Source organism: Xiphophorus couchianus, chromosome 7 (genome assembly GCF_001444195.1).
Source record: "Xiphophorus couchianus chromosome 7, X_couchianus-1.0, whole genome shotgun sequence".
NCBI lineage: Eukaryota > Metazoa > Chordata > Actinopteri > Cyprinodontiformes > Poeciliidae > Xiphophorus > Xiphophorus couchianus.
Window position 1 is genome coordinate 14,214,644 of NC_040234.1, and position 27,064 is coordinate 14,241,707.

At 39.1% G+C, this 27,064-nt stretch overlaps 1 protein-coding gene across 1 annotated transcript; it reads left to right on the plus strand.

Moving 5' to 3' along the window:
- The first annotated feature begins 243 nt into the window (after nt 1-243).
- Nucleotides 244-26,687, plus strand: tbl1x (transducin beta like 1 X-linked). Its single transcript, XM_028023968.1, has 15 exons — nt 244-740; nt 18,299-18,413; nt 18,857-19,002; nt 19,496-19,715; nt 21,120-21,252; nt 21,393-21,534; nt 21,628-21,691; nt 21,804-21,901; nt 22,222-22,282; nt 22,950-23,071; nt 23,143-23,217; nt 23,303-23,430; nt 23,675-23,840; nt 23,925-24,026; nt 24,747-26,687. The coding sequence occupies exons 2-15, from the start codon at nt 18,356-18,358 to the stop codon at nt 24,771-24,773; spliced, it is 1,542 nt and encodes a 513-aa protein (XP_027879769.1). The 5' UTR covers nt 244-740; nt 18,299-18,355; the 3' UTR covers nt 24,774-26,687.
- The last annotated feature ends 377 nt before the right edge of the window (nt 26,688-27,064 follow it).

The window sequence follows — 27,064 nt, forward strand, 5'->3', positions numbered from 1 at the left end:
GAATGACTGAGCAAGGCGAAAGGAGAATTAATCAGCCACTGGTTGACCAGGCAGGCGAAAAATAGCCGGGGAGTGGGGGAAGGGAGCTCGCTGAAAGCAGGCCCAGATAGGCAACATGCAGAACCGTATTCTGCCTAAACAAAAATAAATAATAATGATAAGCTGAAGAAATATTTTGATCAAAACACTTAATTTTATTTCAAACAAATGTCTCTATAGCTCAAATGTAATCTGTTTTCACATAACAAGAGCATGGTTTTAAACGTACTTGCTGTGTGGTGAGGTGAGACTTTAAACTATGTTTTTACTTTAGGCGTGTTAACAGAGATTAATTGATTGTATACGCTTAAAGGTGTTTAGAGTATTCAGGTTTAAGGTCAGGCAGCCCTCCTCCTCCCCCCTCCGCGGTGTCTACGTCTCTCCTGCTCTCTGCTTGCTGTCTCTGCGCTCCTGTTTCTCAGTGAACGGTGAAACTCCAGCGGAGCAGCCAGCCTGCAGCCACAGCCGCACTGAAACTCGGGCTTGTTCCAACTTTTACCGCCAGAAGACAGAAGCTTCCCGGTTCGCTCCCCTGCCGAACCGGCCGACTGTGACTGACTCTTAAAGCGCGCTGAAATATGAGGGCAGGCGAAATGGGAGGAAAGTGTTTGCCCGCTTACTGAAGTTGTTGGAGGTTCTCCTTGTGGAAGAGGAAGAGAGAGGTGGCGGCGGACACCACGAGTTCACTCTCACAGTTAAAGGTGGGTAAAGGCTCAGGATGCGCTGACTGCTCGGCTCTTTCTGCCTGGCTTTTACAAAGACTCTCAGAAATAGATTATACGGCGTTCAAGCAGGAGCTTGCCGGTGTTTCTTAGCTTTCAGTCAACCCAGTCACTCCACACGTGTGTTGTGAAATTCCTGTTTAAGTCTTTTAATTATTACTGCTTATCCAAAATAAGCCAAATTTATGGCTCTACATTTTTTATGTTTTCATTCCGCATGTTATCTTGCTTATTTACAGTAAGTTTTTAAGGATTAAAGGTTGTTTCATAATTTGTGACTAAATAACTATACCCCCTTAAAAGCCCTCCCCCATTTGAATATACACTCTATTGTTTAATTAAAGATTATATATCAGTAGTTATAATATCATATTGGCATCCAGAGTTATGAAGCGCATGTGTGGGGGAGGGGAATACTTTCAACTGTACAAGAGACTGCCACCAGTTTCAAGGGACAGTTTGTGTTATTGTATAAGTGCAATCTAAAGCTGTGGTTGCCAACCTACTGAAGTGTGATTGACAGGTCTAAATTATATACCCTGGTTATCATAATTCATGGAAGATGGCAAACAAAATACACTATTAACATGTCTGACCTGGCATTAAACCGTAAAAATGTTAATTAAGACATTAGAACACCCTATGTTTGATTGCTTCAAGTCAGTGACCCAAATTCCAAATGCCAAACTAAATTCACGTACAGTAATTGTTGTTACGTTGTCAAGTATGGCCTGGTTACTTGTTGTCAGGTCCAAAAGTTGCGGGTTAAAATCTTCTAGAATTCATTCCTACATCTAGGTGTCCTATTTTGAGATGTGAAAGTAATCAGAGATTTTGTAAACGGTGTGAAGTGCATAGTAGTGCCACATCTCCCCTCCCCCACATGTTGCTATGCACTGCCACTTAGCTGGCTTAATCCCCTGTAGATCATTGTCGCAAATTCACCTCAAATGCTCCCAATCTTAATGGAGCCGATGGGGTGCATGTGTGACGCTAATGCTGGCTAATGCATATTCCACAAGATCACACTGAAACCACTTTGAAAATGTTTGTGGTCAACAGAGACGATCATGGGTTGGAAGATAAATGAGTGCCACCCATCACTGTAGTCACTTTAATTCTAAAGGCGCTTTGGTACGAGCAGCATGTTTGTAAAGCTCAAGCCTGCAGACTTTGCTACCAGAGCTGATAGCCTGAATAATAAACCCGCTTACATCAGCTTTTTAGACTTGCGTTGCTCTAGTCTATACAGAGCAGACCGCAAATAGATATAATATTCTGTGACATAGGCATATAAAATCTTCTACTGAATTTAGCAAGTGTTTAGTGCGGTTTGGTTTGTGCCTGTGTATCAAGGTTAAAATATTACAATAATGCTACATTGTATAGTCAATACTTGTTTTACATTTCTTTGTCTGAGTTCAGTTAAGTTGTTTTCTTAACTAAAGGTCCTGAGAATTTCACTTAAGGTATTTCATTAGAATTCCTTTATTGGGAGAGCACAAGTTGGACTAATACTTCTTTTACATTAAGTGATCTTTTCTCCCTCTAATTCCTCTTTTATGGCTGTTGATTGTTAAAGGATAAGGACTCACATTGTCTCTAATTTATATGACACATTATATGACATGTGTAGTTCTAGAGGGGATTTTGCCCCCTAACATAAGAATCCCTAATTTATTGCCAGTAGCATGTTTTTCTCTTTATTTATCATGTTTGAAGTGTTATTGATGCACCAGACACAAGGTTGACAATTAACACTTAAAGAAGCTGCATGCTTCACCACTCTGTTGTTTAGCAGCTGTGAGGGAAGGTTTCACACTTATTTAAGAAAATGGGGTTTATTTTAGATATTGCTTGTTATAATTTACAAATTCACTATGTTGTAAGCAATATTTATGTGTTTCTGTTATTTTTATCACCATAATTTCTCATAACATTAAATACAAGATAAATTAACTGGTCAGCAATGGTAACCAATGAAATTGTTGTATGCTGAATGAAAATGATAACTTAAACTGCTGAACTGGGTAGATTCAAGAGATTACATGTAGATCTGATCCCGTTTAAACTTGACTTTTGGTGACGTGAACAGAGATCTCAGTTATCCCCCATCTTCTTTTATTTTATAGTGAACTTGATTAGAGTGAAATGCTTTATCTAGTTATAATGTGGGATATAACTACTTTCTTAAATGCAGGTTGAAATTGTCTGGGAATACCCAAAAACAACAGCACAGTGTACACCCACATTAACGTCAGCTTTTTCATACTTATTGCTTAATTGTATACAACGCCTGCTTCAATGGAAGCAGATGAGATTTGTGGTTGAGATGACTGAGATGTCTGTCTAGGTGTCAGGTTTCAGTTGCTGCAAGACAGAGTGGGAGATGATGAATGCTTTTGCTACTTCTGAGTCATTTGACCCAGGTGTTATGTCGATAGTACCTTCATGTGTTAAAGTCAAATGGCCTTTAATAGTTCTGCTAGCAGGCCTTTAATCGAGTGTCAAAGAAGCTGTAGTAAGCGAGGTATTACAGATACTTTAAAACTATCTTCCAGTTTATTGTTAAAGTAGCTAGTCTTCTGATCGTCTTGCTCAATGACAGTAATGCCATAAGGACACTGTCTTTGATTTGAGTGAAATAAAGAACCAAAAACCTACTTTGCCTTGTCCTCCTAGCCGTTCCTTAAATCTATTTTGAAAAGCAAGATTCAAATCTGTTGAGTGTGAGGCAACAGAGCTGAGCCTCTGGGGTGGGTTGAGTTTAAAGCAGAAAGGCATCCTCTGCTAAAAAGTAGGGCAAGGAAGTCCCCGAGAAGAGCTTTGTCAGTCTTGTGGTGCAACACTTCTCTGTTTCGAGCTATCCAAATATTTCTGTAGCAGTATTTATTTATGATAGGCTGTGGGAGAAGGTAAGCCATTTTTTACCCCTAGAGAGACATGCAATGTTCACGGGCTACCAGCCAACTGGCTCACCAGTGGTTACTCTGAGATTATACCCAAAGCAGTATTGGCTTATTAACGTCTGTATTTATGTATTTGGTTAGATTTTAGATTTCTTTTGGCAGTTTATTATTGTGTTAAGTTTTGTGTATTTCTTTGTAGGTATTTGATTTGAAATGGATCCACATGTAAAAAAAAAAAACATATTAATATTCAGCTGTTTAAGTGCTAAGCATGTCTGGCTCATTTGTGCCTTGCAATTTTTGTTCACATGTTTTATGAATTTTATAAACTGATCAAGACTGCAGGCATCTAAGCTGATGTGCCAAGTGTTTAAAAATAGATTTTCAGAAACGAAAAGGAGTGCACTGTAACTGATAACGCTCGTGGTAACTGTTCAGGAAATTGTGAAAGAACGTGCATGCCAGATTGAGAAACCTGTTTAGTTATTGTTTATCTTGGACTTTTAACATAAGCAATAACTGATTTTTCAGTTATGAAAATGACTTGATTTTTCATCATTATACACACCAGTATAGATTCTGCCATTTTGGTTTACCTTGTATTGCTCTTAAGACAAATTAAACCTATACGGCTACAAACTGTACTGGCAATGAGCCGGTATGAGATTCTCACTGTAGGATATCCTTGAGTTAGAAATGCCACGGTGTTGTGAGATTTACTCAAAAAATATCACAGGATGATGAAATTCTTTTCATCTAGATAAGAAAACCATAAATTTCTATACTACAGCTAAAGGTTGTAAAAATAAAACAGTTGTAATAATGCTATCTGTAACATTTTACCTTAGCTTTAACCTAAGAGGGATTAGTGGTCCTACTTTACTTTATAAAGTTATTTCCCAGCAGCTTAATTTTATATATTTTTAAACAATGAAGTAGTACATGAGCTTTCTTTCAGTCAATTGACCAGCAGTGGAGTAATTGGTGAAATATTTCAAAAGGGGAGGTAGGGTCATAAGTGGACATTACTGTGCTTCACATCTTTAGAAAAACACTTATTGTTTTTTTTTTTTGTTGCAGTTTTAAATAAAAATAAAAAATTCAATAACTTTCTTCTAATTATTTTCAAACCTCCAGATACCATCAGTGTTTAAACTTCTCTGTTTCACCAACATTGACTTTGCCTTACAGGATTATAAATTCCAGATTTTCTTGAACTCACTTGCGTTCATGACTCTAAATGAAACTTAGAAAGTGAGTTATTACTAGATCTAGTAGCCCTTTGGAAGCAATGAAGTGGTTCTGAATTGAATTCAATGGAGAGGATATGAGTGGATTTATACTTGTAGTCCAATGAAAAATGTAGAGATGCAGGAACTGAGATGTTTGGACTGAGCACTGATGTTAATGGAACAAAACGTGTTGAAACTCATTCTTATCTTGCTGAGCACTGTGAGATTACCATAAGATGAACAAGCTAAATGACTTCAGTGGGAAATTGACAGGACTTTCTTAAAGGCAACATTTCAAAGGGATGTGGCTAAAAGTGAATGCTTTGCTATCGGTATGGACATGTTTCTGATGGTACAAACAAGACTGAAATAAATCTGAGAGAAAATGATACGGTGATTTTTCTTTTCTTTTAATTTTAACACCTCCAGACACATTTGGAGGTGTTTTGACTTAGGTTGTTATAGTCAGTTTAAAGAGGAGAAACATTTAAATGACATTCCAATAAAACAACACTGCAGTACATTCTTGCGTGAAGGCGGCTTGTTAGCACTAGGACTACCCAGTTTTTCTTATGAGTTGTTGCTATGTGAAACTAAACAAGGTTGCTGTAATCTGATAGAAGAGCATTGCTTGAGTAGATGTCAGTTGTGGCATCTACTCAAGCATTAATACTTGCAGCATTTGAAAATTTTGGCATGTAGTCTGAGAGCTGAACTGGCTGAGAATGAGTTTTATTTCAGGGTTTCCATTTTACAACACTGCTCTTAGAAGACGCAGAAGGCTGTTGACACGTAAATCGTTATCTGGTCTCACCTCATGTTGGAGTCTGTTCTCACCATCCTGAAGACTGCCTATTTGAAACAAATATAAACATGTTTCGCAGGGTGTGGTTGGCTCTGATGTCATCAGGTGACATTGGTAGAAATTAGTCACTGGTTGTGCTGCAACTGGATTCCATTCATGTTTATTTTGTGTCAATATGCAGACAAATTCTTTTGCAGGAAATTATTTAGTTAGAAACTTGCCAATACTGATCTGCTTTTCGTCAAAGAGGATATTTATTCTTGCCTTTTTGCCCTGAGAGGTCATTAATTATTTGTTTTGGAAGTAGAGGCAATGTCACAACATTGCTATAGAGCAGTCACTGTAAAACAGTTTTATTAATATTTTAAAACAGACAAAGTGATCATGAAGACATTTTAAGTGGTCTTTTTCATCTCCAAGGGATTAATGTGGCTATTTTTACTTAGATTTTATACAGGACAGTATGTTTATTTTTACTTAGATTTTTAACCCTGTACTCAGAAATTTCCAAAAGACTGACATTTCCACACCCAGTTAGTCAAAGTTTATTAGAGCTACATAATAAAACCAGTGCTTTTTGTTTTAGTTTTTGAACTTCATTCAGCCTCCAGATATCTGCGGAAGTCTTGCTCTCCCTCGCCCTTTTGCAGCCTTTGTAATTTGGTGAGATGTTGCAAAGTGTTGGAAAATACAATTTTTTTTAGGTATGTTTTACATCTCTGTGCTTCCTCTGACTTAATCTTATACCTCACTGATTGTGAAAGTAACTATTTAGCGTTTTCTTTAAAAGCGTCTAAAGAATGTTGTCAGCATGACCTACTAACTCTTGGCAAATGAACGTAAAAAAGACTGGATTTTAAAGTTTGTTGTCAGTCTGATACCAATTTTCTGATTTGGGGAACTTTTTGGACTGCCAATTCAATTATGTTAACCCTTTTATTATTTTATCATTTAAATATAATTATTGACATTAGAAGTGAAATTTGCTACAGGTTCACTGATTAATAGTGTTAAATTTCACTGAAAAGTAGACTATTAAAAGAGATTACAGAATTTTCCCAACTCATGCATATGTTCCTAACATTCAAAGAACACACTCTTGGTTAGTTTAAAGTTTTAATGCAATTAATACACTTGAAGATAAATATAACATTTCAGTATTTTAGTGATTGACCATATGATTAGTAGAACACCAATTATTTTAGGAATACGTTTGAATCCATCTCCTTTTCTTCGTGATGAAATTTTGCAATCTACCACAGGTAAACATGGTGCCATCAATAATAAAAGGCTCGGATAGTTCAGTTTTTTATTATAAAATAATGTACACTACTGCATGCTTTTTAAATTATATGCTTATTTGATATGGGCTAGGAAAAGGTGAAACTGTGCCCTGTACAAAATATTTATAATGAGCTGTTGGTTTGAAACATGGCTGAAATACAAACCCAGAGTAAGTTTTTCTTTATACTCTTGTTTAGATGATGTGTAAATGAGAAGCTTGTGGCTATGCCTTAATTGTCTCAGTCCCACACATTAATAAACTATTACCTGTATGTCACATCCCTAATATATCTTAGTCCTATTCACACTGTGTAGATTATTAGCTCATTGATCTGCTATATGTCTGAATTAACTCATTCACTTCTTTTTATCATTAAGCATGACTGTAGCAACTTTGTGTAATTTTACCCTTTGAAGCAAGAAGTAAGATGTCAAACCTTCAACGGGGGTTAAATGTAATTTTTAGTCTTAATCTGCTCATTTGTTATCTGGATTGTGTCTTTTATTTTACTCATAGATTGCTGCTCTGAACACTATGCGCTCAAAAAAAAAACGTTGATTATGGAAGTGGAAGTGGAAGTGAAAGTTTTATGGTTACAGCTGCACCATTTTTCTGTTTTCCTGCGTTTTTAGGTGTAGAAACTGATCCAAGTACACACTTGCCCTAACCGTGCTAAACTGGAGTGCAATGCATGAATGTAATCCAGGTGTTTTAAAGATGAGCTTTGAAAGAGATTACCAAGGCAACTGTATCTTTTGTTGACAATGAAGACATGGCCTGTATTGGCCCAAAGTGGACTGCAAAATACAATAATTGTTACATAGTATGCACATGGATACCCTCCTTTTAAGCGTAAAACAAAACAAAAACAAAAAAATCGAATTTTCTGTTTATAGCACATATGTGCACTGTGTATATTGCTTGTGGTATTTGTGCCTCTCTGTGTAAATGCTGGCTAGAGACACGGCTATAGTGACTCAGAAAAAGGATCAGTGTTTCGTCGCACTGGTCTGCCTTGTTTGTTTGACCCTTATGTCAGATGCAGGGAAAGCGCCAAGAGATGAGTGTGGGGTATTTAAGGTGGCATGAGCAGCTGTTGATGGAAAAGCAAGATTTTCTGCTCACCATAGCAACCGTTGTATTGCCCACACTGGTCTGACTGTGTGTACAGCTTATTTGTACAATTCTCATCTCATTATGAAAGGAGAAAAAAGGGCCTTGCTGAAAAACACTGGAGTTTTTTAATTCTTGCTGAATAAATGTAGAAATATACTTTTGATTCTCTAAAAAATATACATTTGGTCTTTTAGTAATCCACCTCCTACCTAAAGGTATCATTATTAGTTAATAGTTGCTAATATTTTAGCTTATTACAAGAGCAAGCACAAGGTTTTAGATTAAATGTCATATCTGTAATAGGTCAAGCTAAGCCTGAAGCGATGAATGACACACCGAGCGGCTTGACAGTGTTTTCTTTTTACTAGAGCATCAAGAACGGCTGAGATATTTGTGCCGCCCTTGACCTAAAAACCAGTCAAGTCATTTGGAGAAACCAGATAGAGACATAATGCCTGACAAAGTGTTGCCCCACAATAACATGCTTGATCATTACGCTTCTACATTTAGCTTTTTCATCAGTCAGATTAATTCCCCTTGCCTGGAGTAGCTTTAATCTTATGCATGTATCCTATTATTTAAGGAGGTGTAATAAATATTTCAAAAAGACAAAATGGTTCACTGCTTCATAGCCTCTATGCTGTCTCATGCTGTATTTTTTGTGGTGTTTGTTTTTAAAGTCATCTGATGTTGAGACCTGAAACACAAGGTTTTTCATTTTGATAAAGGCAAGTTGCTTTACGCACAGATAGAAAGCCCTCCAGGAACAGCAGTTTAAATAATACATGAAACCTGAGCCACCTAGAGTTAATGAATTTGTAGTGAGTTAGATGGATTGATTGTCCCCATTTCTGCGGCTCATCTTTGGCAGTCACTGTCCTTTAATGTAGAGTCTTGCAGAACTATTAAGCTTTCTCACATTTTGTTTGTTATCATGTTGATAACAAACTTTTACTTTTTGGGTAGCTTTATGAAAGAAAATGGTGTGTAATTTATTAGAAATTGTTGCATTATTTTACATTGCGAAGTTTCTGTGAACTTTAGTTTGAGTTGATCTATCACATAAAAACCCAGTAAAACTTTTTGAAATTTGTTTTTGTGATGTGACAAAATAATAGAATTAAGAGGGAACATGTGTGTGTATTATCTGTAGCCAGATTAATATAAACTATGGATTGATATATTTATTTTGATAATGACACTCAGATTAAATATTTGTAATATTTACAAATATTTGGAAATATATGTTTGCACAGTATCTGACGGCTGCTGTACTTCAGTTTCTACCTTGGCAACAATAGTCTGGAGGGAGTTTGTACTTTTATTTGAGGTCAGTGGGTTCAGCATGAGAACATGAGATGCTTGATGTTTGAAACATGTCATCATCCCCTCTGAGATAAATATGCACTTACTGGCATCTACTTTTATTGTATAATCTTACTAAATTGAAATAAAACTGTGCAAGGGTAGTTGTAAGTTAACTAAAAAAACCCGTCTGGTCCATTAGTCTCTTATATGTTTGCTCATGCTGGGATTGTTGTGATTATTTTATATTAAAGGTGCATTTAGGGTTGCTGTGCAGGAAGTCAAAAAACGGAAGCAGCTTTCTTGTGTAAAGGGTATTTCTGGCAAGGCAGAAATATCAGAGGTGTGACGTCTCAGTGTCATGTTTGCACACGACCTATCAAGCGGCTGTTTCTCTGGAGACACAGTTTGCAGCTAACTAGGAGGAACCTGAGAAACGTCTGTGAGGAAATGTCTGCTCTCTATATTTGTATGCCTGTCTGGAAAAGCAGGGAATTTGCTTTTATCCATTTCCATTTCCGGATAAGTATGGAAAATTTTGTTATTGTCCTGACCTTTTACTGTCCGATTAGGTGTTTAAGACTATGGTGTGAGCCCACTGAAAAATGAATACTAAAATCCAAAAATCCCACCAGTTTGATTTGTTTTGCGCAGCCTTGTTCTGGTACAAAATGGTGCCACCTACCATGGGACATTTTGAAATAACCACGCACCAATTTGAACTTGCCAGTCAGGGGTTTAGTGCCTGCTTTCACAACCAAAAATTGTCATAATCTCTTATTTTTCACAGAGTGAACAGGCTCAATCAAAACCGATCAAATAGATTAATAAAAAAAATTTCAGATATTGATATACGAGGGAATTAGCTACACATGAGACGTTTGACTTTTAATGAAAATGTATTTCCAAAAAATTACAGAATTCAAACGGTTAAATCTTAAACAAAATCAGCATTATCAGGGATAATCATTTAAGGTCAAGTATTTTAAATGATTATTAACCAAATTCTTTATGTTGGATTGGTATTAGCTTTATGTGACGTGCTACTCTGCGTCACAGTGGTCGACCCCGTTGACCTGGAGCTCTTTGTACCACAGCGCCAAATCGTAAAACAACTTGATCATTGTGTTGTTTCATTGTTTCAAGAGCATAAAAATAAAATACCCCCACCGTGTTTTTGCTTACATACTGATTTTTAGGAAATGGGAAAGGAATTTGTGTGCAAAAAGTATGAGAAAATACAGAAGGGTTAGGAACTGAGCTTTGTTTGACTGAATGCAGGGCAGCTCCTCAAACCACAAGACCTCTCCACATGCATAGCTTTTCATTAGCTGTTGATGGAGCCAATAGATCAGGCCTGCAAGGTCCAGTTTTATGCCATTCACTCACCAGGTTTTCATTTCAGCGGATTAACTAAATGGGTAATTTCACGTGTGAGTTATTGTACTCTGAAAGGATATTGGTCTGGGGGTGGAGCTTTAGGTTGAAGTGGAAACCTGCATACTATTGTATCTGTGGGGCACAGCTTGCCTCTGCTGGTAAACACTAAGTGTTGCCACCCAAAGGAGCCGTGGGAGAAGTGTTTCCCCTCGCAACTGAAAAGGCTTCCCATCCCCCACCGCTCGCTGACCTACATTGACTGTCATTTACCGCCTCACCGACAAAGACAGAAGACAATACACAAATAGTTGTTGTGATTACCTGTGTGGAAATTATTATTTATCACCCAGACCCCCAAGCTCCCCCCCCCACTTACTACCTCCCACCACTTATTCCCCTCCCCCACACTCACTCACTCTTTCTGTCTCTTACACACACTTCCCTCCCTCCCCCTCAAGACTGCAGCCCAACCAGAGGCTTCAAAGGCGGGTTTTACTCAGCAGAGCAGTTCAAGAGAAAATGGCTGCTGTTTCCAGGTCTTGTTTGCACATCTGTCAGGAGGTGACCGTTCAGGAGAAAATGGGATCTGTGGTATGCAGTTTTTTGTTTTTTTTTAACATCATTGTACTCAAAACTGCATGCGTAGGAGACTACGGTTTGGTTGGTTCTCCTTGCTTGTGTGATTTCTGCAGCCAAGTGTATGCAGAAGGAATTTTATTTGGATTCTTGTAAAGTATAAATGCTTTCCATGATAACCCTGCTTATCCGTTGTAGCAAGGGTTTTTAAATCGTGTTTTGAGAATGTCAGGCTTATGGATTTGAGTTCTGAATCTAAAATTATCTTCAATGTATTAAATATGATTAGAAAAGCTGATGCTGTTCTCTGTTTTGTTTTCGCTACATTCTATGAAATTATTAAACTCAAATACATGTTTAGACTAGTTTATGCCCTGATCATCTCATCAGATGTTTTTTTTTTAACACATTTTAATTTCTTTAGTCTACTCGATGTTGTAGTTTTAATGTACAGTTATACAAGACTTCCTCTAAATGTCACACATAAGTACTTGATCTTAATTTACATGTTTTTTGTTATTCTCAGCCATCCCCTCTTGAGAATTGCTAATGATAAATAACAGAATCAATTGCTCATAAAACAAAATTTTCTTAAGAGTACAATGACTAGATGCTAGAAACTTAATTCATTTTTTCAGAGCTGGTATGAAATGTCCCCTTGGTAACACTGGGTTGGTAAAAAATTCACATGAGACATTCTATTCTTTTTTGAAAAAGACAGATATGAAAAGACCAAAATGACAAATGGCGAAGAGGTGGAATGACCTGCGCCTGTTGCAATGCCCCTACACCTAACCTGCAAATGTAGTTTAGAGCGCGTCTGTCCAGTTTTACCCAAGTCATGCTGTGACCTTCAGGTCAAACTTACTTTCCTCTTAAACTGCCTTCAGTTTGCAGGTTTAGTCCGTACCACTGCCAAGATTGCCTTGGAAATGCTTCTTTCTCTATTAAATACAGAATCTTCTTACATGGTGAGAATAAAAGTCTTCCTCGGGTGCAATTGTGGTTTAAGGCCAAAAAATATAATTCAAACTACTCAGCTATTGTCGAGTTTAGTTGCAGAAAGAAATGCTTTATAGCAAAGAAAAGACATTTCTTTATAGCACAGTCACAGTCCCCATTAGTTGCAGTCTGAAGATCTTTCTTTTTTTGGCCACAAATGGACTATGCTCTGACAAGATAACTGTTGCATGATTTTAACAATTGTTTTGCCTTTCCATCATACTAAATATTTCCTTTCTTTTTTGTGTGAGTTAAAACATATAGTTACAGCCAAAGTCAACTGAAACCTCCCAGAAGATGAGCTTTGTAACCTAAGGATTCTCCAAGGTGTTGACATTAGTCAGGATTATAGAGGATGTGTTGAAATCTTTTCTCTTAAGAATTGCTGAATCCAATTATTTGGTTAGTTTAGTATTATTGACTGGACAACATCCCAGAACTGCTTTGTGACTACCTCCCTTGATTGTTCAGAAATGTAACAAAGGTGGGTTAACTTTGACCGGTCAGTATCGGTCATTGCGTAACATGGACAGATGTGTGCAGAACACGTCTAATTCCTGCCTTGAAAATGTTCTCCTGAAGTGGCTTCAAGTCTGAAAGCTGTTAGGCCTGCACCATAGTTATTTGTTATTTCCATTTGAATGTTTTGAGCATTTGGCCAATAAAGATGTGTATATAATACTACTGGCCTAATGCAGTAATATAAAACCTAATGCAGTAAGCTTTAAGAAATGATACACTAAGCATGACAAAAGTTAATTTGTTGAAAGTTGGATTGGGCTATTAGGTGCAAAAACAGCTTTGCATTACAATAGAAAATAATAGAAATATAATTTTTGTCCCACAAAAATTGCAATTGCAGTGCTAGTTTTGTTAACTTCTAATGTAAGATACTAAAGACATATTAAAAACATCTGCTACATTAACATGGTTTTGCTGTTGCCTGTGTTACTGAAATAGATCACAACAGGAATATTTTATTGTTGCTGCTGTTTTATTATATTTATTGAACAGGAGTTTGAATCATCTAATGTCAGTATCAGATGACAAAAACTGCATAGGAAAAAAAATCAGATAGCTGGCAAAAGTCTGAGAGATGCATCTCTAGTTTTTCCTCCAGAAAAAAAATGTAAGCATGAAAAATTTAAACCTGAAAAAACATAGCTCTCTAACACATTATATGGTTGGAGTGACCTTAAAATAGATCGTTGTCCATTTTAAGTTCGGTCTTTTTCGCATCGACGCAAATCTAACCGCTATCAGCATCCCCAAACAAAGCAAGGACAGCCCACATCCTAAATTACTCCTCACATTTTAGACTGCCCCCAATTGGTTGTAACATGGGATTACATTTTGTTTGCAGCTGTGACCATTGAGCACACACACAAATATTTTACAGGGCCATTCTTTTTGTCCAGTGTTCTTGCAGAGAAGGGGTGGCCATTGTAAAGTAATTGCCATGAAAGTGCAATAAACCTCTTAATGAGCCCTATATTCCCAGCAGGCATTCTCATCATTGACCCATTAGGTGTTTTGTCAGTTCTGGCTATTGTCTTTCCTTTCTGAGGCGGCCTTTCTGTTAAGCAGTATTAATACTATTATGAATATAGGGGTTTTCTTTAGTCTTGTGAAATCTTGTGACATTATATGTCCTTACATAGAAGTAATTCTCATTACTGACTAAAAACAGGAGTCAGTTTATTATTTTGTCCTAGATTCTAATCGATTGGTACTTTGAAATTATTTTGAATTTATTTAAGGTCCATAATACATAGTTTTGTGACTCTGTTATCTATGCTGGTTCTGTACCTGTCTTAGTTGACTGCATGCAGTGAAGCTGCTTGATATTTCAAAGTTGTATGGCTTTGGATTTCTTTACCTGCTGTGTCTCGTACAATTCATATTGCTATAGCAACCCAAGCTTATGAGGATTATGTCTAATTCAGGCCATTCAGGTTGTCTGCCATATGCCCAATGCTCTTGATATTTAGTCAGACTGAAATGTTAATCCTTATCAACTACACGTCCCAAGAGCCAGTTTCTGCAACCGAGGATCGGACCGCCAGGGTCCCCTCCCTTGGCCGCCACCCATCACACAGTGCACCCGACCCCTTTGGCCCCTCCCACGGGTGGTGGGCCCATGGGAGGGGGGGCCCATGTTTCCTCTTCGGGCTGAGCCCGGCCGGGCTCCATGGGTAAAAGCCCGGCCACCAGACGCTCGCCATCGTGCCCCCCCTCCAGGCCTGGCTCCAGAGTGGGGCCCCGGTGACCCGCGTCCGGGCGAGGGAACACCAAGTCCAAGGTTTTCCTTCATCATTGGGGTCTTCGGGCTGCACTTTGTCTGGTCCCTCACCTAGGACCTGTCTGCCTTGGGTGACCCTACCAGGGGCATGAAGCCCCAGACAGCATAGCTCCTAGGATCATTGGGGCACTCAAACCCCTCCACCACGATAAGGTGGCAGCCCATGGAGGAGGGCTCGTTTCCGGTGAGAGTTGGACTCCGCCAGGGCTGCCCTTTGTCACCGATTCTGTTCATCACTTTCATGGACAGAATTTCTAGGCGCAGCCAAGGTGTTGAGGGGATCCGATTTGGTGGCCTCAGGATCTCATCTCTGCTTTTCGCAGACGATGTGGTCCTTTTGGCTTCATCAGATCGTGATCTGCAGCTCTCGCTGGATCGGTGCGCAGCCGAGTGTGAAGCGGCCGGGATGGGGATCAGTGCCTCCAAATCCGAGGCCATGGTCTTGAGCCGGAAAAGGGTAGAGTGCCTTCTCCGGGTCAGGGGGGGTGTCCTGCCCCAAGTGGAGGAGTTTAAGTATCTCGGGATCTTGTTCACGAATGGGGGAAGAAGGGAGCGGGAGATCGACAGGCGGATTGGCGCAGCGTCTGCTGTCAAGCGGGCGCTGTACCGGTCCGTCGTGGTGAAGAGAGAGCTGAGCCAAAAAGCGAAGCTCTCGATTTACCGGTCGATCTACGTTCCCACCCTCATCTATGGTCATGAGCTTTGGGTCATGACCGAAAGAACGAGATCGCGGATACAAGCGGCCGAAATGGGTTTTCTCCGTAGGGTGGCTGGGCTCTCCCTTAGAGATAGGGTGAGAAGCTCAGTCATCCGGGAGGGACTCAGAGTAGAGCCGCTGCTCCTTCACATCGAGAGGAGCCAGTTGAGGTGGCTTGGGCATCTGGTCAGGATGCCTCCTGGACGCCTCCCTGGTGAGGTGTTCCGGGCACGTCCCACCGGGAGGAGGCCCCGGGGAAGACCCAGGACACGCTGGAGGGACTATGTCTCTCGGCTGGCCTGGGAACGCCTCGGGATTCCCCCGGAGGAGCTGGAAGAAGTGGCTGGGGAGAGGGAAGTCTGGGCCTCCCTTCTGAAGCTGCTACCCCCGCGACCCGACCTCGGATAAGCGGAAGAAGATGGATGGATGGATAGATATCAACTACACCTCTTGTCAGTAACAACTTTGAAAATGTAATTCTTAATTCTTTGCCATGCTTTGTTGTCATAACAAGTTTCACTACCATCAAATAGCAAATTTGGCTATTTTAAGATCATTTGAAGAAACAAACAGGGATAGGGATATAATCTTGCCTCAAATATATTTTAAAAGGGGTAACAACAGTTTCATGAGTCTCAAACTATTGAAAGGATCTTTGCTCAGTGTAGCATTAGCATGTGCCAGTACGAGTTTGTATTGGCATGATAACCTTCAATAAAAATATTATAGTACCATAGTATTTGCATAGAAAATAAAAAAAGTTAACGTAAGGTAATAATGTGAAAAGCTTACTATTATCAAACCTGTTACTTCTACTACTGTAAAGATAACATCATACATTATTACAGTTATACTAATGTAGTTTATACTAATGTAGATTTTATGTTGAAACAGACAAAGGAAAACAAACACTATTTAATTTGATAAAGCTTAAGTACAATAGTGGGATAATATCTGGTTATTAGCTGGACTAATTGGGTCGGATAGCAAGGCTGCAACTGGCTGCCTATCAGACATGCCAACCGGATGTTTTAAAATAATGTTAACTTAATTTAAGTAATGGGTTCTACCCCCAACTAGAGGTCGGATGAGGGTAGAACCAGATGGGCCGGGGAAACACCGAGTTACTCTATGCTGAAAACAGCAAGAGGATTTTAAGTCCCTTCTTCACTTCTCTGTCATCTGCTTACAAGTTCTTACAGCAATATGATGGAACATTTTTGTGGTTCTTGTAACTTTTTAAAACTTTGGTATTCTTTGATACTGGTAACTTAAATGCCCAATGTGTTCGATAATGAAAGTATGCTAGATTTAGAACTATGAAAGATCGCATACAGTCCATAGTTATTTAATAATAATGAAATAATCTTTAGAGTTGGTACTGGTAGGGTTCTATCAAGCAAACTCTACTGTTTTTTAAATTTTTTGTGCCATTAACAGGTGGTATTAGTCCAGTTGTGGTGTTACCACAAAACATTTGTCTTATCTCCCTCTCACTTTTTTCTATATTGCATACCCAAAATTCTTGCTGAAAAACAACTATGACTTGGTTCAAACTTTCAAAATGCTTTTGTATTTATATTGCAAAGGACTATTTAAAACTCAAGGGTCATGAACTTGCATTTTTTCTGCTGATACAATATTTAGCGAGTTGGGCAGTCTAACGGCAGCTGATGCTCACACCAGACACAAATAACACCGCCAAAAATACTAAAAGTCAGAGTGATGGCAGTATAGATGAGAACAAGGGGTAAGTAAACTTATGTTGCACCTGATATTGTCATGGCAGTGGTTGTGCAATGGGTGCATTCACATGCATTCATGTGATAGAGGGATTATTGCTGCTGTCCCACACTGATGGGACCTGAGCCCCTTCAGGCTGCCTGTTAATTACATTTCCAGCTGTATGTTATGTAGCAGCCACCGCTTTAGCTTTGATGTGGCTAGCCTTTCCTATTTCCCTGTGAGATCTAACTAACTAAGCAGGCAAGCAGTACTCACTCTAGTTAGAACAATAACGGATGTCTTTTTTTATTATTTTAAGTTTTGGAAAATGACTACTGTAGATGTTTTTGTTCTTACGCTGTGTCTTTTGTAAGCTTTTATCTACTACTGTTATCCTTCACATGGTTTTCATAGCACAGTCAAGGTTAACTCCATTTGAAAGAACATACCAAGGTGAAAGAGTGAATAATTCATTATGTGCAACATGTTCAGACCCTCTGGCTAAATGCCCACTGGTAATTGGGACAACACCGTTCCACGTCTATTTAGCTCGATCTCTCCTGTTGCTATGCTACCAGAGGAAACCTTGAGTGGGCCTGTATAGTGCTTGGAATGACAGCCATGTGATTTTCATACCTGACACAACCCCTTTGCATCTCCACACTTCTTCTCTGCATAATAGTGTTGCCATTTGTTCCTAATGCGAGAGACAGGGAAACAGTTTTACACCTGCATGTCTCAACTCATTCTCCTGTCTCAGTTTTTGCTTTGTTCTTGGCAAGCTGTTCCCAGCTGGATGTACATTTGGGTGTTTTTTTTTTTTCTTTTTGTAATTTTTAGTGTTTGCAGCAGCTCTCTGTCTATTGGAAAAAATGTTTGTTTTTATTATCCTGCTTGTGTTATAAGAGCTCTCCCCCCCCCCCCCCCTGCTGTATTTAACTAGGTCAATTAGAAGCATCTCTGAATTGACAAAGATTGTTAAATTAAAGCAGAAAATGTGCACCAAGACAAAAACTGGAGCGAACATGTTGCATCACTGAGCACAAGTCAGGACAAGCTGCCCTCTGCAGAATGTGGTTATGTTTTATTTCATTTTGATAGAGATTAGTTGTTTAATGCCATATAAGATAATATCTAAGCACGTCTGTAACCACCATTTGCCCATTCACATATTAAACTGTGTGTTTTCTTTCGTTATTGTAGGAGTGAGCTCAGCCTTCCAACAAACCCCCCCCCCTTCCTCCCTCTCGCTGGGCTAAGATGAGTATTACCAGTGACGAAGTGAATTTCTTGGTCTACAGATACCTCCAAGAGTCAGGTTTGTCTCACAAAAGTCTTGTTTACACAGTGAACAGTTTATGCTGAAAATTTATTAATATATAGAATATTTCCATAGCAATAACCTGCAAGGTGTATATTCAGTAAAAAAATTGTGCAGTTAAGACAAAGCACATAAAATGTCTACTGAGCGTACTCTTTAAGAGGTATTAAATAAATGATTGAAATCCTTGCTGATGTTTAATTAGTGTTTACAGTGACTGAGACCAAGCAGTTGTGTGCAAATATGTTCACATACTATCAGTGAAAAAGAAATGTATGAATTCAACACCAGGTCTTTCGGGCCTCTTTACTTTCCTAAATTACATAACATGTAAGTTCACATTTCTGTTCAGTTAAAGTGTTTGTCCTTGAGTCTTTGTGCTGTGTTTATCTTGTGGTTTTTTTTCATTCATTCTTTCTTTTTTTTTTTTTTTTTTTTAGGTTTTACCCATTCAGCATTCACCTTTGGCATTGAGAGCCACATCAGTCAGTCAAACATCAATGGAACACTAGTGCCCCCTGCAGCCCTCATCTCCATCCTGCAGAAAGGGCTTCAGTACGTTGAGGCAGAAATCAGCATTAATGAGGTTAGTGCAGGGACCTGGAATGTAACAGAATGGAAATGGGTATTTTTTTTTTATTTTCATGGTTATTGAAATTCAATAAAGGTCAATATTATCATGGTTTTGTGAACATTTATTGAAAATTGCGTACTAGCAGATGCTGTTGTGTTAGGTGCATTAGTGAAGGTCTTGTAGTATTTCTTCCATAACTTAAACTTGTCATGTCTTATTTTCTATCAGTTATATTACAGGTATATTACATACCTGTGACATTGTAAATGTCTCTATGTGAGGTTACCTTTAAATACGGATAAGGCGTTCGTTTTCAAAATTTGTACTCGCATCAAATAAACAGATTTGCACAAAAAGTGTGAGGAATATCACATTGTCCATCATCTACTGTATATTATATGGGCAAATATCTAACTTCTGCCTGCAGAGCATTAATTATGGGAAAACGTCTCTTCTACTCCAGAGTACACGAATATAGTATTGAATGTCCTTTTCTTCCTGACAGGATGGTACTGTCTTCGACGGTCGGCCGATCGAGTCCCTGTCGCTTATCGATGCAGTGATGCCTGACGTGGTGCAGACGCGGCAGCAGGCCTTCCGTGACAAGCTCGCCCAGCAACACGCCACCTGCACTGTCTCTGCTTCAACCTCAGGAAACCAGTCTAATGCACCAAAGAACGGAGAAGCCACCATTAATGGAGAGGAGAACTGCACTCACAACATGAGTAAGTTGAATCAAAGAATTAGGGTGATTGGATGGTTCTGGATTTACGCCAATAAAGAGGCATTCTGAAAGCCCATAAAGATGCAGAGCTAATAATAAAGATTAAAAATGGCATCCTCATGTTATTTAGTCATATGTTGTTTGAGGGACATTTCCCATAAATATCCTACCTGAACTATTTAAGGGTTGCAAAATTATAATGGAGTCTAATTAATGTCCTGATCAGATGTAGTATATGACAGAAATTAATAAAGCACTTTAGCCAGCTGTTGAATGAAAACCTGCCATCACTGAACATTTTTGGTCCATGTAACAAAAAAGAACAAACATTTGAGCTTGTCATAGATCACCTTAATAATAAGTAGTTTCTGTTTAGTTCTTTTGTGAGAGAAACCAGATAGTTGGAGATCAGGTGGACAAGTAGAATAAGAAGATAATGTTTGGATCCCCTTGGAAATTAATTTGCAGGTGTTGATAGGAACACAACTGTGTTGTGACTAATGTTACACTTGTGGGCAGAGGAGGCTCCAGTGTCATTCAGGGCTTTTAATTAGTTGTGTGAAGGATGGGATCATTTTACAACATGCAGCTTAAGAGGTTTTATTGTGGATATTTTTTTTTATTATTCACTCAGGTCCAAAGTTATACACACACGCTCAAATACATGCATACATCACATACTTAATATTTCTATAGACATTTGCTGTGAAACCACATGGGTTTTTTCAGCCATCAACAAACTTCTTGCTTAATTTTGATATGATATTTGATCACTGTTCTTATCAGAATTATTCATTTAAATGTTTCAGTTTGTCATCATCCTCTTGCGTTTAAAGCATTACCTACATATTGTCAACGGACCTCAGGTTGGAACTGTGAGGAATCTGTTTCAGAACCCTCATTCTGGGCAATTGTGTCCAAGTTTCAACCATCTGACCCAAACTGTCACAGTCAGATATAAATGCACATTTGATATTCAAGAAGAACCCATGAACCACTGAAAGTTAAAGCTTACCAAAAACTTGAAAAAGTTGGACCAGCAGTGTCTCCTTCCATAGTGAAGCCAGTTGTACCATAAGTAAACATGTCTATCAGAAACCTGAGATTTGTGTTTTAATTTTGTTCTTCATTGATCTTAATATTCTAATTTTACAGGATGCTGAAATTTGAGTTTTCAAGAACATTGAGCCATAATCAAAATGACAACAAATAAAGGCTAGGAATAGATCACGCCATTTTATCTATATAATTTTTTCAAAAATACACAACTTTTACTCAATATTCTTAATTTTTTGAGATGCATCTTTTTATCTAGTGAAACTTCAAAATCTCATTGATTGTAGTAATAGTTATTATAGTATGTGTGTGTATCTGATAGCATTTTCTGCTCGCCTGGTCTTGCCAGATAACCACAGTGAGCCCATGGAGGTGGACGGGGACGTTGAGATACCAGCCAGTAAGTCCACAGTTCTCCGAGGCCACGAGTCCGAAGTGTTCATCTGTGCCTGGAACCCTGTCAGTGACCTGCTGGCTTCAGGGTAAGCATATTTCTCCTGACATGGATCCTGAGCGGAGCTGGGAAAGATGAGTCCACAGTGTGTATACACTGCCGTGTATTTATAAAATGCACATCTTTCCATTGAACTGTCTGGGGTGCGTGTGTGTGTGTCCTGTTTAGCTCGGGCGACTCCACGGCTCGGATCTGGAACCTGAACGAGAACAACAGCTCCAGCTCCACCCAGTTGGTTCTCCGCCACTGCATCCGAGAAGGTGGCCAGGATGTCCCCAGCAACAAAGACGTCACTTCACTGGACTGGAATGTAGGTTTCAGATCGGTTATCCTCATCGTCTCTCTCGCTTCCCTGTCATATGCTACACAGACGAGTAACAGTTGTTTTCTGTCTGTCCAACAGAGCGAGGGGACTCTCCTGGCGACTGGCTCGTATGATGGATTTGCCAGGATATGGACAAAGGACGGTGCGTCCTCCATCACTGTCACACACTGTGTTTCTCTGGACTTTTGGTTTATTGAATCATTTTTGTGAACAATCCAGTTTCAGAAATTTTAAAGGTACCTTTTATCCTGCAGGAAATCTAGCCAGCACCTTGGGGCAGCACAAAGGGCCCATATTTGCACTCAAATGGAACAAGAAGGGGAACTGTATTCTCAGTGCTGGCGTAGATAAGGTACTTTTAAAATCCCACAGCAGTGGTTTGTGCATTTTAGTAACAAGAGCCTTCCAAATTTTGTGGTTCACTTCTGTTTTATATATAATCTACTTTACAAATACTTACACAAAGTTGAGTTTAGATAATAAAACCTGATGCATTTTACGACTACACACATTTTTAGGTTTATAAACGGACATGGTTAGTCACTCAAATCTGAGATTCAGCAATAAATCTGCGTCGAGTTGGACAATAAGTCTATTTTCTGTCTAATTCTAAAGAATTTGTTGCTGTAGATTTTTTCCCCTGACTTTTAAATTTGATCTTTACTTTTCCAGACGACAATCATTTGGGATGCAAATACAGGAGAAGCCAAGCAGCAGTTTCCTTTTCACTCAGGTCAGTGTAAATTCAAAACATTAAAATCTTTCCAACATAAATAATACAAATTAATCTGAATACAGGAGTAGATTCAAGTAATTTAACTGAAATACGAAAAAAAAAGCGAAACTGAGGGGTTAGCGTCAGTACACTCAGATTGACATATTTAAAGCATTTCTTTCTGTTAATTTAGAAAATTTTATATACAGAAATGCTATTTTATGTCAACATAACATTTAAAGTCAATAGTCTGACTTGTCCAGCAGATGGGTTTTGGCACCCTTCACAAGAACGTTGCAGCTTACTGTTATCCAAGCACATCACTGGAAAGCTAAGTGGAAGGACAAAGTGAGGCTAATGAAAGGGGGCACAAGCAACAAGAATAACCACAGGCTTGGGGGAGATTGAGAAGTAAACTCTACCGAAATGGTTGAGGGAGATTCACAAGGCGAGTTTGTGTTTGGAGTCAGTGCTTTAAGAATTAACTGAAACAAACACTTAAATATATCAGTCTGAGTGTCGTATACTTGAATTTAATTACTGAAATAAACTAACTTTTCACCGATTTCACTCAGTTTTATAGAGATGTGCCTGTGGGCAAGATGCAAACTGTTTCACTCTCTACCATAGCGTGAGAGCACCAACATGCCAAACTCTAACAATTATGCTCACAAATGCTTCACAGCCCCTGCGCTGGATGTTGACTGGCAGAACAACACCACGTTTGCCTCCTGCAGCACAGACATGTGCATCCACGTGTGTCGCCTCGGCAGCGACCGGCCTCTCAAGACCTTCCAGGGTCACTCGGTGAGCAGCATTCCCCATGTTACTTTTCTGACCTTATCTCCGCCTTTCCTAATGAGCGTTGTGTTTTCCAGAATGAGGTCAACGCCATTAAGTGGGATCCATCAGGTATGCTGCTTGCCTCCTGCTCAGATGACATGACCTTAAAGGTAAATCCAGTTTCCCATGTTAGTAGCTGCAGGCAACAAACTTGAGAGATAATTTGTATTCATATGTTATTGCCGCCACACACAGATCTGGAGTATGAAGCAGGAGTCCTGTGTCCATGACCTCCAAGCTCACAGTAAAGAAATCTACACAATCAAGTGGAGCCCCACCGGGCCGGGCACAAATAACCCCAACTCCAACATCATGCTTGCCAGGTAACCTAGAACACCTGCACATATACAGTATGTATATATATATATTTTTATTTTGTAGGAATTCAACATATTAGCATTTTGCCACAGCTTTAAGCACAATTTAATAAAGCCAAGCTTCCGCATTGGCTTTATTAAATTGTAAGGAAACATAAACATCAAAAATCGAGGTGTTGTCACAAGAAAAATTAAGAAACTTTAATTCTGTTCTCAGACGTTTATGTTTTATTCTTTCCCCCACACACAGTGCATCTTTTGACTCAACAGTGCGACTCTGGGATGTCGAGCGAGGGGCTTGTATACACACCCTGACCAAGCACCAGGAGCCTGTCTACAGCGTGGCCTTCAGCCCTGATGGCAAACACCTCGCCAGCGGCTCCTTCGATAAGTGCGTCCACATTTGGAACACCACGGTAAGACAGATTGTGGTAAGACGGCAGCTGAAACGAGTTTTATATCAAACTGGTTTGCTCTTATTCACAATGCTTCTGTTTCAGACTGGAGCCCTGGTCCACAGCTACAGGGGAACTGGTGGCATTTTTGAGGTGTGCTGGAACAGCACCGGAGATAAAGTTGGAGCCAGCGCATCAGACGGCTCGGTAAGCTTCGGTTTTATTTAAGGGGGCTTGTCAATGAAATTCAGTGTTATTGAAGCCTTAATTTGTCAGTAATTCAATTCAAAAGTGAAACTGATGCAACATTCATTACACATACAAAGTTCATTTTTTAGTGTAATAAGGATCTTTTAAAAGAGAAATGTTCTGTTTCTACCTTTTTATGACCTACACACTTCTTTGTGATGAGTTTGAACTCACAGCTGCCTAGCACACATTCACTAACACCCTCCACAAGAAGGTTAAAATCTAAAAGGTAATTGCAAAAGTGGATTGCTTTATCCAAGTAAAATTAATTGAAAGAAAAAAGTGCAAGAAAAGGTACAAAAATGTGATCAGTCATTGCTAACTGTGGAAACTTTATATTTTCTCTACCAAGCTTGTTTTCTTCCACTCAACTTCCCATGAATATACTTGGAATTTACAGTCTCACTGCTGGACAGCTGTCAACACTATATGTAGACTACAGCATGAACATAACAATACATTTAGAATAGTCTACATTTCTAAAACAAAAAAAAATACTTGGGTTTCTGTTAGCTGCATCTCATAATCCTCAAAACTAATAAAAAAAACAACAAGAATTTCTTCATTGTGTATAACAAAATATCCTTTTAGGCAGCCATCCAGGCTTTGGTTCGGTCTTTGCAAATAAAATATTTCTTCAACACAATTTTCATTGTATCCAATTCTTCCCCTTTTCAGGTTTGTGTTCTCGATCTCCGAAAATAGCCCTCCTACTAGGACGAAGAATCCTGGAAACCGCTGAGATTTGCCTTCTTCGGACATCAGCAAATGCACTCTCCTCGCTCAAGAAGGGCTGTAAAGGTGGACTGAAAAGAAACCCTCACAGGACCTTAACCAGATGACAGCAGCAGCTCAAACACCAACTAAATTCGTTGCACCTTAATGTTTGTTGATGCGTGTTTTTTCCAATGAGCCTGAGAGAGGATGGAAACTGGCTTAGGAAACCCTCAACGTGGATCTGACTCCCTCCGGGGTGAATCCATATATTAAAAGGTTTTTAACGAGGACGTGCTGGGGTCCCTGCAGGCTGGGTGGAAACACAAAGATGAGTCAAGTTTTCTACAGAAAGAAGGGAAAATGAGAGGCAGGTGTTTGGGCTGGGAGAAGCAACAAAATGCGAAGGGAAGGCGTTGGGCTAATAATTCCTTTTAGGAAATATAACTCTATGTCCAGATAATCGAGCAGGCAAGAAGGATGAGAGTTACCGATTATCATCACTGCAATGCTGCCACTGTCAGGTGACGGGGTGCCTAACTTCTCCTCTCGGAGGAGGAAGTTTCCACAATACCTGTTGCTTGTTTGACATTATCCACAGACGGACGTTTGAGAGTCAGATTGAATGTGCCGTTACGAGGTAGATCCTAGTTCGTTTTTAACAGCAGGTCAACAAGAGGAAAACTTGCCAAGTAATCATCCTGACGCCCTAAAACGGCCTGTTCTCTTGAAATGGATAGATTTTCATTTTGTTAAAAAAGAAAAAAGAAGATGTGAAAATTGTGGTTTACAAAGAGAATCTTTCTCCCTTTTTGGATGTAAATTTCAAGAATGTAAAGATGTGTAAATCAGATGAAAACACAGACTTATATACTGTGTATATATGTTTATATACAGTACACTTTATCGTTCTCTACAGGGGCTCTTTATTGGCGAGAGCCGTTGCATCTTCGCTCTCAGTTTGTGACAACAAAGTGCATGTCAGCCTCTTTTATTACAGTCTTTCTCAACACGGTCAGCTATATACAACGACTTTTCTTTTTTAATGAGGTGAAAAATGATATGGTGAGATATATTAATTATCCTAATCTGTCTTCTGCTGTTTGCTGGTTACCTTCAGAGGGTTAACTTGTCCAAAATAAGGGAGGGAACAGTCATCAGTCTCCTTGGTTTGCTGATTCAGCTTATTTGACACCTTATTGCCAATAAATCCAACTAGCTAGAGAATCGACCTGACCTAAATGAGTTATGACGGCTTGATTAGCATCATCACAGATCCTCAGTGGCACTTTAAAGCGAATTTAGCAACAGACTATTTGGACAACATTTCCACCAGTGAGTAGAGTTCATGGGGGGGGGAAGTCCTGCTGGAAACAAAAGAGCCTTTTTATTATTGTTATTTTACACCTGGTTAAGTTTGGTCATTTGAAATTCCTGTGACGTGGATGGCGATTCAATACCGCAGAATATTCCTCTTCTTTTTTGCCTTCTTGTTATTGATCTTTCACATTGTTAGCATTTTCGGCTACATCGACATGAAGTGCACTTTTTGTGATGGTGGATTCAGCAACTGCTTGGCTTTGGTTGAAAGTGCTCCAATGTTTATTATTTTCTCTTTCTTTTTAATGTCTTTAATGGCTGGATTGTACAAGGTGTTGCAAAGCTTTCGTTGTTTCTTTTTTTTTTTTTTTTTTCTGAGAGCCATTATTGTCTGTGTCAGACTGAGAATGGGGCTGTGTCTGTGGGGGGGAGTGACCATTATTGGCATGCCAAGAAGCCCAAAAAATGAGGTGACAGCTATTTTCTCTCTCTTGTACCTTGATCAAGGGTGCTGTCACCTGTTTCCAAGACAAAACTTTGAAGTCATTCATTGTTTGAAATAAATTACTATATTTTGATATTTGACAACATGCCTCTGTTTTTTTTGTCTTCTAACTTATGAACATTGGAGTGCACACAAACACATTTTTGACATTTCACCTACAAGAACTACTTTTTTCCCCCTCAAGTTTCTTCAAATTGTGTCTGTCAAGCCACTTGTGTAGTTTGTCTCCAGTCTCAAAAATATGTATTTATACATATATTTCTTTTATTTTCATACTTTGTAGTTGGTTCTAAATAAACGTTGACTGTGGGAAATGTGTGGACACTCAATGGAAAGGTCAAGGATCCATCTTCCAGGTTGGTTTGAATTTGTTTATAAACTAATATAATTAAATGTTCAGCTCTTCTACAATACAGTCTTTCACAATCACTCATAGCAAACAACAAATCTATAAGGT

Excerpts from the sequence above, each read along its gene's own strand:
- tbl1x (XM_028023968.1), top strand. The coding sequence starts at position 18,356 with ATGAGTATTACCAGTGACGAAGTGAATTTCTTGGTCTACAGATACCTC. Across the intron at positions 18,414-18,856 it reads CAGATACCTCCAAGAGTCAG|GTTTTACCCATTCAGCATTC; the intron begins GTTTGTCTCACA and ends TTTTTTTTTTAG. Across the intron at positions 23,072-23,142 it reads AGACCTTCCAGGGTCACTCG|AATGAGGTCAACGCCATTAA; the intron begins GTGAGCAGCATT and ends TGTGTTTTCCAG.